Source organism: Eutrema salsugineum, unplaced genomic scaffold (genome assembly GCF_000478725.1).
Source record: "Eutrema salsugineum unplaced genomic scaffold, Eutsalg1_0 scaffold_2, whole genome shotgun sequence".
NCBI lineage: Eukaryota > Viridiplantae > Streptophyta > Magnoliopsida > Brassicales > Brassicaceae > Eutrema > Eutrema salsugineum.
The window spans coordinates 18,155,582-18,170,643 of record NW_006256829.1 but is presented as its reverse complement, the minus strand read 5'-3'; the positions used below and the strand labels follow the sequence as shown (position 1 = coordinate 18,170,643).

Genomic DNA, 15,062 nt, shown 5'->3' with positions numbered 1-15,062 from the left:
TTTAAGCATTAGAATATCCGTTTTTATCATTTTTAGTTATTTTCGTTAAGTTTAGTTATTACGCCATTTAATTTCCGTACTCTCTTTTAATATGTCGTTTTTACATTTTAAAGACACCACCAAACCCCCACTAAACCGTTTTTGTTCTAGACTTCCTTACTTTAACTTATTTCAAAGGCTTTTTGCAGCAAAATATCCTCCTTCCCTGTGGATTCGACCCCTAAGTACTACAATTGATCAGCTGTGCACTTGCGGCTATTGATTTTAATTTAGGGTAAAACTTGACACACCCTCTCAACACACGACAGCAACCATCAAGTTTTTGGCGCCGTTGCCGGGGAGTTCAACAACGTAGTCAGGTCATTCCCTGCTCATTTAAGCTTTGATGAAATCTGGAAATTTGGTCGTTTGCAAGTCTTTTTCAGGTACTGCAAGGAGTCTAAAGAGGATATCCATAGATACTTTATGAGAGCTTGATACATGACAACACCAGAAGCAGCTGTCTATGCGATTCACCTCAAAAATCCGGAAGACTGCAGCCACTACACCAACAAAATCAGCAAGGAAAAGCTCGACGAATTCAATGATGTGGTTCGAAATTTACCTGAAGGAATCACATTTGCCAAAGCTTGCAAGGACTTCATGATAGGCCACTACTTCTGTGAGAGCAAAGAATCAATCCCTGAGATAGAAGACTTGTTCAATCATGCCAGAAGAGGTAAACCTGTTCGAACACTTCATAAAATAGAAGGTATAGGTCAGTTTCTTATCTCTTGTTCTATTAGAGGAGAAATGTTTAAAAACGTGCTATGTGATTCTGGACCTTGTCTTAACATGATTTCCAAGGCAATTGCTTTGAGACTTGGTATTCGACACCTGCGCAGGACTAGAGCAAAGATCAGCTTAGCTGATGATTCAAATGCAACACCTCAAGGAATAGCTCATGAAATTCCTTTGAGAATAGGAGATTGCACAGTGCCTGTCGACTTCTACATTGTCGAAACGAGAGATGCAACATATCCAGTGATTCTGGGATGGTCTTTTCTAGCAACTTCCGGAGCTATAATGGACTGGCCAAACCGGAGGATTTCATTTGCTAATATCGACAAAGATGTCTTCACAGAAGCTGTCCCATACAACAGCAAAGCAGGAAAACGTTCTGCAACTGAAGAGTTTGAAGAAGAACTTTGGAGTGACGAAGAACCTGCTAAGCAGAGCAAGGAGATGTCGAAAAAGACTTGTCTCAGGACAAGGTCTTCTTCATTGGAATAAGTCACGTCCAACACCAAAAGTCGAGCTAAACGACTTAAAACAAAAGCGCTTAATGGGAGGCAACCCATTTAGGTATTGTTTTCTTTAGAATTTTTCTTTCTTTTTCTTTTGATCTTTTTCTTTATCTTAGTTTCAGGTGTTTCTTATAAAACAAAAAGCCAAAAAAAAATCAAAAAACCAGAAAAAAACTAAAAAGAAGGATGGTACCTGACTGCTCGGCCCAGCAGGCACCAAGGAGAAGTAGGAAGAGGTCGCGATATAAGCCCCCGCGGTCGCAGGTGTTCGGACCGCGGGAAACTACTCATCGACCGCGGCCAAGCACCTGGTTGCCGCGGTCGTGCAGCCCCTGACCGCGGCACTTGGTCGTTGACATCAAACCCGACCCAAACCACCCCTTTCACCCCATTTCACCTCACCAATCACCCTCCACCTCATTCATCACCCTCCACCACCTTCATCACCACCTAATCACCTTCCCAAACCCCTTCGAATGAATCCGGTTCATTTCCACCAGCATCCCGGATCCAGGTAAGTTCTCTTTGTTCTTACCAATTCGATTATCTATGCATTTTTCTCATCCAATCTCGACTTGTTTCACACTGAGGACAGTGTGATTTAACTCTGGGGGAGGATTTCATCCCTTTCTAACCACTTTTCTTTCATGAGTCTTGCATTATCTACATTTTTTTGCATTTTCCTTAAAGTTTTTCAAAATCGATTTTCAAAAAAAAATACGTTTTAAAAGGGAATGGTGAACATGAATCAATGATAGTTGACTGTGTGTTTTAGACTGTTCCTAGTGACTTGCTCATTCATGATTTAGGACTAGACTAGGCGGTAGCTAAGCACATTTGAAACGAAGTACCCCAGAGGAATTTGAATGATTTCGATTTAGATGAAGGGATACACTAGCTCTGTTTTATTTGGACTTAATTTGGACTTAATTTTCTCATTGAAGCATTAAACCAGGGAAACGAATCATACATTCAGGACTCCTTTATCCTTTTACCACTCTCTGTTGATCCTGAATGGCTAGTTCATCTTTAGCTAGTTCCCCACCTTAACCAATCCTCTTTCAAACCACATGCACTCTTGTTTTCTATTGTCTTATATGCAGATAAGTGCAAAAACGTTGGAGAGAAAGAGGAACGACGCAGTTTTCAGTCACAAAGGACAGAGACCTGCGATTTACTGGAAAAGTTCTCGGAAGGATTCAACACAAGAGGAAGCTCAGTTTGCCTTAGAAAAATCTCAAATTTTGGTACAATCTCGTCCTCTAGTCTCTCTCTCTTTAAAAAGCATTTCCTTTCCAAAAAAAAAAAATCCGAAGATAAGAAAAGAAAGGAAATAAAAGCCTTAGAGAGTCTAGAGAGGTCGAATTTTAAGTCCCAAGGCAACTGGAGTTTGATTTTATGGAGTTTTGGAGATTGTTTTTCTGATTCCCGAAAAGAATCTAAGTCTGGGGGAACAGCTGTTTACAACAAAGGAGGAAGGATTATGCAACAACATTTGGCAAGAAGAACTGACTGAAAACTGTGGTCATCAACAGGTCCTTATCTCTCTTGCGGTTTTGCATATTATCTTGCATCCTCCAGATCTTCAGGAAACCCGAAACACTTTAACTCCACCACTTAAATAACCCTTTAACGCCAAACGCCGTCTACCCTGGATGATGCCTTTAATGAGAACTCACTATTGAACTTAATGAATGTAGAGAGCTAGTTGACTGAAATCAAGATTTAAATTGTTTAAGTTTTGCATGACGGAAAAAGTGGACTAGTATCTCTTGTGCTTTGGTGAGAATTTTCTAGACTAAGTTGTGGATTGATGCACTATCTTTGGTCCTAGTTTAGGAGTTCATGTCTATGAGATTTGTGCATTCCCTATTTTTGTTTTCACTTAACCAGTTTAGGCTTTTGCTTTGTTTGAGGACAAACAAAGGTTTAAGTCTGGGGGAGTTGATAACACCGTATTTTGACCACTTTTATGGATCGTTTTAAAATACTTTTTATATGTTTTTAATTGCTTTTAAGTACTTTTATCACGTTTTTCTAGTATTTGTAGTTCCAAGACTCTTTTCAGGTAACTTAGGGAAAAGCTTAACAAAATGGACAGAAAACCAGATTTCAGCTCAGAGTCAAACCGTCAGAAGTTCACCCCTGATTGAAGGCCTTCTCACCGTCTGATCCAGCTCAAATTTGAAGACCTTAAAGATGGAAGTATCAGCTTTCCAGTGCACTTTACAGCTTGGCAATCCAACGGTTCAATCAAAAGATACGCGAAGAGCAAGATGTCCCGTAAACCAGCTGGCCAGCACTTCCACCCGCGGCCAACAAGCATTTTCTTGCGGTCAGGAGCATCCCGACCGTGGCAAACCATACTTTCCCCGCGGTCAGAGCACTCCCGACCGCGGCCTTCAACCTCCAAGCCCAAAAAGCCCATTTCTGAAGCCCACATTTGGAGAAACCCTAAGTGACGTCCAGAGAGGTCTTGAGCACTATAAATACATGTCTTAGGAGCCCTAGAAATCGTGTGTGTAACCTTAGAGAACCGAATTATTTACTTCATACTTTTATTGTTTTTGCTTTAGCTTTTAGGGAGAGAGAGATTTGTTCTCTTGAACCCTTGTTCTTTCTTTTTCAATTTCGGTTTCTATTCTACTTCTTAATATTATGTCTTTGATTTCGTTCATAATGTCTGAGTAGTTTTGTTGTTGGGATTAAGGGATTTTTGATGGGGATTTATATGTTCGGTGAGGATTCCATTGGCTATTGAGCCGAATCTTAGAACTTTTTCTTCTGAATTCGTTTTTACTGCATGAGAGTAGCGTCATGAACTACAATCTGATCCAGATGCTTCGTGACACGAAAGTGTTCATCAGGTATCAGATCTAGTTTGGGAGAGCAAAACAAACATAGGAGTGGAAACCTACCTATGGGCGATTGGTGAATTAGGACGAGTCTTAAATATAATGCATATCTTCTCTTCCAGGGCCAGAGTGGAAACCTACTGGTTAGGGTTGAGAGAGATAGTTGTCTATGATCACGACAGTGGCGTATTCATACGTCCGTGACTCCAGTACAAAAATTTTAAGCTAAGATCTTATCAAATTTCCTCTCTAGCAATGTTTTGAATCGTTCGTACCCCTGAGAAAACTTCCCTGAACCCCAACGCTTTCTTTTCCATTGATTTACACCGATTTTCTTTCAAGCTTTAGTTCAATATTGTCTTTCCTTTTTAGTTCATTTTCATTTAAGCATTAGAATATCCGTTTTTATCATTTTTAGTTATTTTCGTTAAGTTTAGTTATTACGCCATTTAATTTCCGTACTCTCTTTTAATATTTTGTTTTTACATTTTAAAGACACCACCAAACCCCCACTAAACCGTTTTTGTTCTAGACTTCCTTACTTTAACTTATTTCAAAGGCTTTTTGTAGCAAAAGATCCTCCTTCCTTGTGGATTCGACCCCTAAGTACTACAATTGATCAGTTGTGCACTTACGGCTATTGATTTTAATTTAGGATAAAACTTGACACACCCTCTCAACACACGACAGCAACCATCAGGTATCATCCTTCTTTTTGGTGTTTTTTTCTGGTTTTTTGATTTTTTTTGGTTTTTTTGTTTTATAAAAAACACCTGAAACTAAGAAAAAGAAAAAGATCAAAAGAAAAAGATCAAAAGAAAAAGAAAGAAAAATTCTAAAGAAAACAATACCTAAATGGGTTGCCTCCCATTAAGCGCTTCTGTTTTAAGTCGTTTAGCTCCACTTTTGGTGTTGGACGTGACTTATTCCAATGAAGAAGACCTTGTCCTGAGACAAGTCTTTTTCGAAATCTCCTTGCTTTGCTTAGCAGGTTCTTCATCACTCCAAAGTTCTTCTTCAAACTCTTCAGTTGCAGAACGTTTTCCTGCTTTGCTGTTGTATGGGACAGCTTCTGTGAAGACATCTTTGTCGATATTAGCAAATGAAATCCTCCGGTTTGGCCAGTCCATTATAGCTCCGGAAGTTGCTAGAAAAGACCATCCCAGAATCACTGGATATGTTGCATCTCTCGTTTTGACAATGTAGAAGTCGACAGGCACTATGCAATCTCCTATTCTCAAAGGAATTTCATGAGCTATTCCATGAGGTGTTGCATTTGAATCATCAGCTAGACTAATCTTTGCTCTAGTCCTGCGCAGGTGTCTAATACCAAGTCTCAAAGCAATTGCCTTGGACATCATGTTAAGACAAGCTCCAGAATCACATAACACGTTTTTAAACATTTCTCCTCTGATAGAACAAGAGATAAGAAACTGACTTGTAGTCTTGACCTTATGGAGAATTCGAACTTGCCTTTCTCTGTAGGTGTTGGCTGGTGTCTCAAACGCAGAATAGGATTCACAAAAGAAGGCTGCAGCATCATATTCAATGATTGAATCAATGTATGGCATCTTTATCTCGCTGCACGTCTGGTCTTCTTGGATTGAAGAGTCAGCTGAATCTTCAACACATTCCTTTGCCATCATACAAGGTAATGATTCATGCCGATCTGGTTCTTCATCTGAAACTTGGTTCTCTTCTTCCTGAGTTGCTTTTTTAGGTGCTGGAGGCTGAAGTTGGGACAGAAGGTGTATTATTTTCCTCTCAAAACCCGGAGGAACATCTGAATGACCAATTTCCGCGGTCAGAGGAGCCGTGACCGCGGGAAAAGTGCTCTTGGCCACGGTTAGGATGCTTGGACCCGCGGCTCCGGATATGACTTGCTTAAAGTCCGTTTCTTCCTTCTTGTACTTGACACGAACTTCTCCTGCATCTTTATTAGGTAGAATAGCATCATATGAACTCATACCAGGGCGTTGATGTGCATCTTCATCAGGATCCTTGGGAGATTTCTTAGAAAACCTCTCAAATTGCTCAATGTTGGGCATCTGCTCCATTCTTGCATCAATCTCCCGTGCTTTGAGCTCGAGTTTGTTCAGCCTGTGCTCGATCTCTTGCAACTCTTCATCTGTCTTCTCTCTATACCAGGAGGTGGACTCTCTGACTTCTTTAATCTCCTGTTTTGATTCAGCAATATCACTTGAGTTTTGTATGATGTCATACCCTTGTCTTGTCTGCTCTGTTGCGACTTGATGGATCATCCCAGCTAGTGTTTGTGAGTCCTTGTGGGTTTGCTCTTCCAAAACTCGAACATGATTGGCCATCTCATCGAATTTTTTGTTGAACTCTTCAGAGATTGAATCAATTTTCTTGAGCAGGGTGTTCTCGGTGAGAATCTACTGATCAAAGAACTGGTTAATCATTCCTTCGAGGCGTCCCAAACGTCTGCTGATCCTCAAGTTGTCCTCTTTCTGATTAGGGTTCTGAAGTGGAGGATTATAGGCGTGTGGCTCGAAGTAGGTTGGAGGAGGGCCATAAGGATCTTCCCGGCGTCGAACAGTCTCTCTGCGCCGGTGGTAAGGGTGGTTTGGCTGGTTGTATCGATCCATGTAGCTAAAATTTTGGGCTTGAGGTTCTTCTCTGCGTCTTGTGGCTTGAGAAGTGTTATAGAAACCTTCCTCATAGTGTATATTTCTATTTATAGGATCCATATCTTCTGAAATGGAAACAAAATAACCGAAAAATGGAAAGTTGCAGAAAAGAGGATCCATATCTTCTGAAATGGAAACAAAATAACCGAAAAATGGAATTTATGAGAAATTTGATGTGGAATTCACAGTAAAGAGGATTGTGATTTGAGTTTTCTGGCTCTATCAGTATTTTTTCCTTCTCGTGTTAAAGTCAAGCTAGCTTCTGACCTTAACGAGACCTTTGACATTGTCATTTCAGGCAAGATGAAGTTAATTTTTGCTTGCAATAGGTCTTCGAGTATGGGTGTTTATTAGAGTATTCAGCCTCACTACTATTTATGTTTGTAGGTAACTGGATTGAAAATACAATCTCTGCCTCCATCGACATGCTCGTGTCATGATGCTTGACATGATTATGTTTGATACTATGGTATTATTGTTTTATTTTCGTTGTCGGATTTTAACAGCAAGTCATGCTGCTTACTGTGTGCTTGTGATATATTTGGATATACAAAGTAATGCATCTACATGACATATAGGGGTTCTTATAATGATGTTAATTTCCTTCTTATCTCTTACAATCATGATTGAGTCATATGCTGTTTCAGCTTCACTTACTACACTAACATGTGCACATTTTCATGAGTTCTGTATTATTTGTTTATAAGCTACTATTTGGTTTGATACAGGGTGGATGTTGTAGTCTTTGTACTTCAAGCGATTGCAACTCGCGTTCATTTTGGTGTGTGTCACTTTGCTAATTCTTGTGTGCATAAAGCAAGTGAGATTAGCCAGGAAGAAGAAGCGAAGTAAGCTTCTTCCACTATCTATGTAAAGACCCAAACCATATGAGAAGTTGGAACTTTTTTCTTCTTACTTAGGCCACAAAAACTAAAGGTTTTACAATTTCTAAAATCTCTATGTTGTATGTTTTTAGTTCCATATAATAAATTGTAATATTTGTTTTACAATAAATGTGTATTTAAATTTATTAGCCAAAATAAAAAAATTTTGAATTTTTTGAAAAAAAAACAAATTATTTTTTATTCAACATGAACCTCATTTAGGGGTTTACCAATAGAACCCCAAAATGAGCACAGGTTCTTCCCTTCTCTTTAATCCAAAAATTAATAATATAAAATTGTAAACCCCAAAATGAGCACAGGTTCTTCCCTTCTCTTTAATCCAAAAATTAATAATATAAAATTTTGAAGAACCTCTAAGAGAGGTTCACTAATGTACCTGCTCTAATTATGGTTTATCTATTGGTAGATCTTCATATAACTCTTTAAACTACGAGGATGAAAACTGGAAATATAACTCTTTAAACTACGAGGATGAAAACTGGAAATTTTAATAGTTTGAGTTTCTAATTGCTTAAAAGATATTTTAGGTAGTTCTTTACCAACATAAAAGTTTGTGTTGTTATCTGACAAATATTAAATAAGTCTGATATTTTTAAGGTTTTTTCCAATTAATTCTGACAAAGAAACAAAAAAAAAGCTCAACATATCCCGATGGAGCACACAAAGAATCAACTAAATCATGTAAAACATAAATTGTCGCTTCCCAAAAAGAACTAATTTTTCATTTGAGAGTTTTCCTTACACCAACTAATATATTTATGCATGTATAAAAGAATTAATTACTTGGAAATTACGACATATAATTTTTTTAAAAATTTTCCTAAGATTCAGTTATTAGCGACATATAGTCTTCATATATGTCCTTTGAATCCATTCATGTTTTTTACCAAAAGCAAACAACCAAAAAAATGGAAAACCCCAACTTAGTTCAAACATCAAGCACGACGATGCACGTTTTCATCGTCGTCGTCAACAGCATCGGTGGCACCAGCAGCTAGATCAAGAAGTTTCTCCATCTGCAATGTCATCTCCATGAGCGTTTTGGAAGACTTGTCGATGTTTTTCCCAACCGTATCCTTCACGCGCTTTATCTCATCGCCAGAAACCATAACGTCGTAGTTGGCAGTGTCTGGTGTGTCCTTGAGTTGCAAGTTTGCGCTCTTAAGAGACGCCACAATACCAACGTAGGCGTCGTGGCACTCGTTGAATTGCGTCGTCAATGCTGCCTCCTTTTTGGCTGATTCGGCCGCAAAACCTGCAGTTTTCTCAGCGTGGGCTACTGCAAGGCTGACCACGGCTTCCGCCAATGGTAACTACATATTTTAAAAGTACAGATTTTGAAGTTATATTGACTGTTTTAAATAGGGATAGGTATTATTTGACCAAAAAAAAAAAGAGAGATGGGTGTTAGATAAAGAACACAAACAAACGGGCTCGTCAAAGATGGATTGGCTAGTCAAAATAATACAACAGAAGTTAGACATTTAATAGATAAATTAGTTCGGTTTGAACATCTTTATCTATAATCATTAGAGTTAGGTTTATTGTAAATTCAGGTACACACATTTTTAAAAAAATATCTAAACAGTTTATTTTCTTTCAAAAACTACTCTAACTAGCGCGGATTAAGTCGTTTAGAGATAAACTAGGACTACCCTAAAGTGACTGAGCCTAAAACGTTAGGCCAATACTGATTCAAGCGTTTAAAAATCGGGCAAAGAACCAAACTGAATTAAACCAAACTCGAACAAACATAAATTTCTATGCTTTTTCTGAAACAAAAACCCGAATACCAAACCGCAAAAAAGAAAAGTAATGTGTATTACAATCATGATTGAATAGTAATGTGGTCAAATGGTTCTTACCAGGCCGGTTGCAGAAGCGGCGGGTGGATAGGTGGTTAATGTCTGGACGCAGAAGGATTTGTTTTTGACTCGTTGACAGTTGGCATCGATGTATTCTCTGTTGATCAATGCTGATGCTGGTGCTAAGAGAAATTGTGACAAGATTGCCATAGTAACAACGAAGAAACAACCGGAGGAAGAAGCCATTTCGTCGCCGGAAAATATTTTATTTCTCTCGACCTCTAAGTGTTTGGGAATCAGATTTTTGGTTTTACCTTTTGATGGTTTTGGCTATATCACTTTGGACTTATATATAAAAATGGCAGCCTAATATAAGAATGTTGTTGAAATCTGTTTCAAATTTGGTCAATTTACTATAATTAGGATTCCATTTTCTTAATGTGGAAAATTTCTATACATAGGGTCAGTGTCATGGTTTCTAAAATTTTAGTTAGAATAATTGTTGTTCCCTCTATTTTAAGACAGTGGAGTGCCCCGAAGATATTCAATAAAATTGGAACCATAAGATAAGCCAGTAGAGTCACCTCAATCATTAGAAATTATAATGGCTAAACATTCAAAAAGTTGAACAAACAAAACTTAGTTTTGACTCCTACACAACTCCAAGCTTACACTAAACTTATTCACAGTTGCCCCAACTATAATGTTCACAACTCCCAAACCAAACCACGAGGGTCTAAACCCGTAATATAGTGAAAAAATTAAAACAATTTCACTCAGCAAGAAAAAGAAACCTTTTTAATTACTTCCACTGTTCACTCATCACCGTCCTTCCTCTGCAGCTGCATAGCTTCTACTCTCACTGACTGAAGAACCAACAATCATATCCTTCTGTGCTTTGCTTCTTGTTCCCCAGTTTCCATGCCTCGCTTCTGATCGAATAGTTGGTGCTCTCTCATTAGACCCCACTCTCATTTGGTCAATATCGACCCTGTGATTAGCAGTATCGATACCCTCTTCAGCATTAGAACGCTGCTGTAGTTTTATAACATCTTCATCAATGTCTAAATCGTCTTCCACCTTCTGACGCCGTTCCTCCATACTTACTTCATCTTCCGCTCTTTCCCATGTGGTAGCCAATGTAATATTTCTCGGAGGCTCTTCTTTGGTGAACGCTCTGAAGTCATTCCTCGAGGGCTTAACTTTCGAGCAAAATGTCTCAAGAAAATTGTTTGAACAACCACGGTTATAAACGTTGATTCTATTGTCTGATCTGTACCGGAAATTCTCATAGGTCGTCTGAAAAAAAATCACAATGTGGGGAATCAGATGAGACACAGTTTACTCAATACAAATCCAGAACAGATCAAAAACATACCTGATTTGTACTAATAAGATACAAATGGAATCCAGTAAGCCCTCCAACAAACCACAGGGAAATAAAGCAATATATCATCAACATAACAGACCAAGGTGATTCTCGCATTGCCCTCCACACAGTACCTTGATTGTTATCCATCAGAACCTTGATGTATAAAGCAGACATCGAAAACACGTAGATGCAGAGAAGGGTTGCAGAGGAAACAAACATAAAGAAGTACCTATAGTTTCTCTGCCCACCAACACACACACACAACAACAACAAAAAAATGCGTTGTCAAGACGTATTGGCCTAACAGAAGAAAAGATGGAGGAAAATCAAAGCCATAGTTTTTTTCATCAACAGATAGAACAAATGTTCAACATTTGCATATTAACGGCTTTTTTTCAGGTTATAACAAGTTATGAGCTACATATCTCCCAAGTTTAATATGCGTTTAAATCAGCTTACCACTCCAATGCACTGGCCTACCCACGGGCAATGATGATCAAAACGCTCAACACAATTATTGCATATGGAACAATGTGAGCAACGAGGAGGCCGATAAAGCATGCATGTATCGCAGTATTTAACTCTAACAGAAACGCCATAAATCATGACTTCTTTCGTCCTAGGGATTTGAACAGTGGGTGTTTGTCTTCCATCACTTGACACAGTCGTATCATAGCATAATTCTTCCTCAGGCGGATGCGAATTTCTTGGAACGATTCCAGGATCTCGCGCAGAAGTGAGGAATAGCAGGATCAGTACCTATCAGAACCAGTTATATGATTAAACAAAGCAAAAATGAAGGGAAGAACATTAAACCTACCCATCAAAAAATTCCAAAAGCCACACAGAAAGTGGCAACATTCAACTTATAGCTTGTGAAACATAATACCTCAAACTTCACTACTAAGCTAGACAAAAGAACATAAACATCATATTATACATTTTAAATTCATTCTTTTGGTTAGATTCTTAACTTATTGTGTGGTAAGATGGTTACCAGTGAATCATACTACGATGCATTTCTATAATCAATTACTCAAAAGTTACAAAAGAGATGGTACGTGTTTACACTACCCTAAGTTAGAGGTAAAACATGTAAACAAGACAAGACATCAAATATTGAATATCAAAAGGGCATTGGAGAAGACTTACGAAAACAGTAAATAAAATCGCTACCACTAAGATTGCATCCCCTGCGGTGCTCGGTAAGAACTCGTGGCGAAGATGTGTTGCAACAAATACAGAGAACAAACTAACTGGAGTTATGATGAGCAGCAAGGTAAAAGGAAGAGACCAAGCGTCTGGCCCAAATATCAATCTCCCACCAAATAAAAACTTCTGCAAAATAGCAATGAAACAGGAGACAGATTGATCATGTAATAACTATACTCACAAGTATAAGGGGATTCCATCGAACAAAAATGACAATATGGTTTCATCCAAAATGCATGCTCATGCTTGGAGAAAGAATCAAGAGACCGATACTGAACATTTATGTTCATCAATGTCCTATATATGGCTTCTATTGAACAAAATAAAATATAGTAATAAGGTCATCTTCATACTTAGACCTTGATCACTTGAGCAAATGATAATAACAAGCTATCAATAGTGATAAAGCTAAAATATATTCGAGAAATCGAATTCTTACCAAATGAAAATTTTCCTCCGAACCAATCAGTCATACTACAGCGTAAAATGTCTCTTTTAAAGAAACCCTATGTAAGAATTTCTTGAGAAACCAAGAGAATTCGAATAATGCAGATTCCAGAAAAGGGAGAATCACATACTTTAACAATAGAAAACTTACATTACTTCCCTTCCAGGCTTCGTGGACCCGTCTCGCCATTAGAATCAGCGAACGGATCAGACACTCTTCGCTACTCTCTGACCAATTGGAAGATCCTGGAAATTTCTTTGCCGATTCATCTCATTAAAGAGTAAGCGCGGAAAATGATGCAAACCCAGAAGAGAGTTATAGCGAAAAGAAAGATAAATGGTGGGTTTTGTACGATTCGTGGTGAATGTGATCTCTCTCACAGAGAGCGTTTTCGTTTCTGGATTGTGTCTCCCAAGACGAACATGATAGTTTTGTTCCTTTTTTCACTTTTCTTTTTGTTTATTTTATTACGACATTATATACTTTGAAAAGAAAGAAAAAAAAACATATGGCATAAAAATTGAATTGAACCAAACCTAAATTCATCAATTTGACTCCAAACCAAAGTTTATTATCACTCGAACACCGAATCATCCAACCCGATTTACCAAATTAATTTAAACTGTTTGTTTCGGGGTTTTTCGTCCATTTAGAGGTTAATCTCCAGCACTATTGTAACATCTCTTAGTCCAATTTGAAGAAACCCATCAAACCCCAATCCATTTAGAAAACCCCAATCCATTTATAAAACACTAATTTAGTATCATATTTAAATGAGAAATTAAAAGAGAACGAGCCTTATTTGTTTCTCCAAAGTCCTAGCCACCAAGAGAAAAAAATAGATATCATCCTTAGCCGCTCCAGCCACCGCGAGCCTCCTCCCTGTCGCCTCCTTGATTCCTTTGCTTTCAGCCCTCTTTGATCCAGGTCTGCATTTTTGTTAACGTAGGGATTAGATCTAAGTTTTTTTTCTTATTTTCTTGTCTTCTTTTGATATGTGAAGTTTAGATCTAATGAAGTTTGGACGTGTTACAAAGTACATACACATTTTCTTCATGCATCTAGTCAGATCTACATCATAAAACTGGATTAGGATCTCATTAGAGTAAGAATCTGCATGCTTTCTTGGGACTATGTTGCTTAACTAGTGAGTGGAAAATAGCTATATCAGTTTTTCGTCGCAGCTAAGGGATGTCGATGGTACAAATATTGTGTGCTGGGAATCGGATCTGGAGAATAGGCCGGTTCTCAATGCCGGAAGGTTAAACGAACTTCAAGACAGTCTGTGTGACCTTGGTTTGATATATTGAGCAGTGGTTCTGGAACGTGGTGGATGAGAAATTGTGTATCCCATGTTTGTGTAGTTGTTTGTGCGCTTGTAGAGCATGTTTGTTGTTTGTTTAATTTATTCTTGGCATATTGGTGAAATATGAGCGGGTAAGGGAGCGAGCCTAGGTTTGGTTCTCATAATCTCAATTACTCACCATTCCTCTATATCTATTATTTTGCAGGTGGGTATGGTGATGATGTGTTTGATGATGATTATTAGGAACTAGATGATGTGTTTGATGATGATTATGAAGAACTAGATGAATAGTTCTAGTGTGGTGTGCCTTTGGAGAGGAAGGAGGTTTTATTTGGCTTTTAAGATAATCCCGTAATTCATTTCTAAGACATTTATTTTGGTATTTATTTTGGATTTTCTTTAAGAAGTCTTCTTAGGATTTGTAAGACTTTGGATTGAGATTTGGGAATAAGAAATGGGAATTTGTTGGGAATGTGGTTGTTAAATGAGAAATAGTTTGCTAACTTATTTACCAGTGAGTGGGATTATTGGACTGGTCTTTTAGCATGCATTCCTATTGGTGTCGCAACTGATTATACTCCTGAATCGTACAAAAGAAAAAGCGATAAAAAGTGTAACTGGGGAAAAGGGGCTTTGGGACACTCTCCCCATAGATGCTGAGAATCTTGCAAAAGAAAAGGAATTGATTCATCGCAAAGAGAGAATAGCCCTTCTTTACCCTACATCACCGGGTAAAAGATGCCTCTACTTCTCCGCGTGCTGGGCATACCTCTTCCATGTATCTTTCTCGTGGCAGAAACAAAACAACAGGGAAAGACCTCTTCATCTTTATTTGGTAAAGAGGCGGGGTTAAATGTGATATGGTAGTTTCGTCTGGCTCCTTTGAGAAGGCAGGATCGGAGTGTTTCAAGTTGGTAATAGAGCATGGTTCGAGAGGACATTAGAGAGTTAAGTTTAGAGTATTAAGGATGGATATCAGATTTCAAAGTTTTCAACAAAAAAAAACCACCACCTAGATTAGCTTTTCTAGTCATTGTTGTTGTTTTATTTGCAGAAATATCAGTCTTTACGCGACCAGACTGACTTACTTGCCTCTCTCTTGTTGTGAATTTGTAGATCCCTCCAAAAAAAAAGAATGTTCAAGCAAGGTCTGCAGCCGGTCGTTTGGCTGGTGAGGATCAAACCACAGAGACCCTAGGAAGTGTGAATGGAGGCCCAATGA

The 15,062-nt window shown here is 38.3% G+C and overlaps 2 protein-coding genes across 2 annotated transcripts; both read right to left on the bottom strand.

Moving 5' to 3' along the window:
* Positions 1 to 8,408: 8,408 nt before the first annotated feature.
* LOC18018283 lies at positions 8,409 to 9,868 on the bottom strand. The gene is made up of 2 exons (XM_006402132.2): positions 9,563 to 9,868; positions 8,409 to 9,010 (listed from the first exon to the last, which is right to left on the bottom strand). The coding sequence occupies exons 1-2, from the start codon at positions 9,746 to 9,748 to the stop codon at positions 8,633 to 8,635; spliced, it is 564 nt and encodes a 187-aa protein (XP_006402195.1). The 5' UTR covers positions 9,749 to 9,868; the 3' UTR covers positions 8,409 to 8,632.
* A 219-nt stretch (positions 9,869 to 10,087) lies between these two features.
* LOC18018282 (probable protein S-acyltransferase 9) lies at positions 10,088 to 12,964 on the bottom strand. Its single transcript, XM_006402131.2, has 5 exons — positions 12,685 to 12,964; positions 12,027 to 12,212; positions 11,334 to 11,633; positions 10,881 to 11,114; positions 10,088 to 10,801 (listed from the first exon to the last, which is right to left on the bottom strand). The coding sequence occupies exons 1-5, from the start codon at positions 12,721 to 12,723 to the stop codon at positions 10,325 to 10,327; spliced, it is 1,236 nt and encodes a 411-aa protein (XP_006402194.1). The 5' UTR covers positions 12,724 to 12,964; the 3' UTR covers positions 10,088 to 10,324.
* Between the last annotated feature and the right edge of the window lie 2,098 nt (positions 12,965 to 15,062).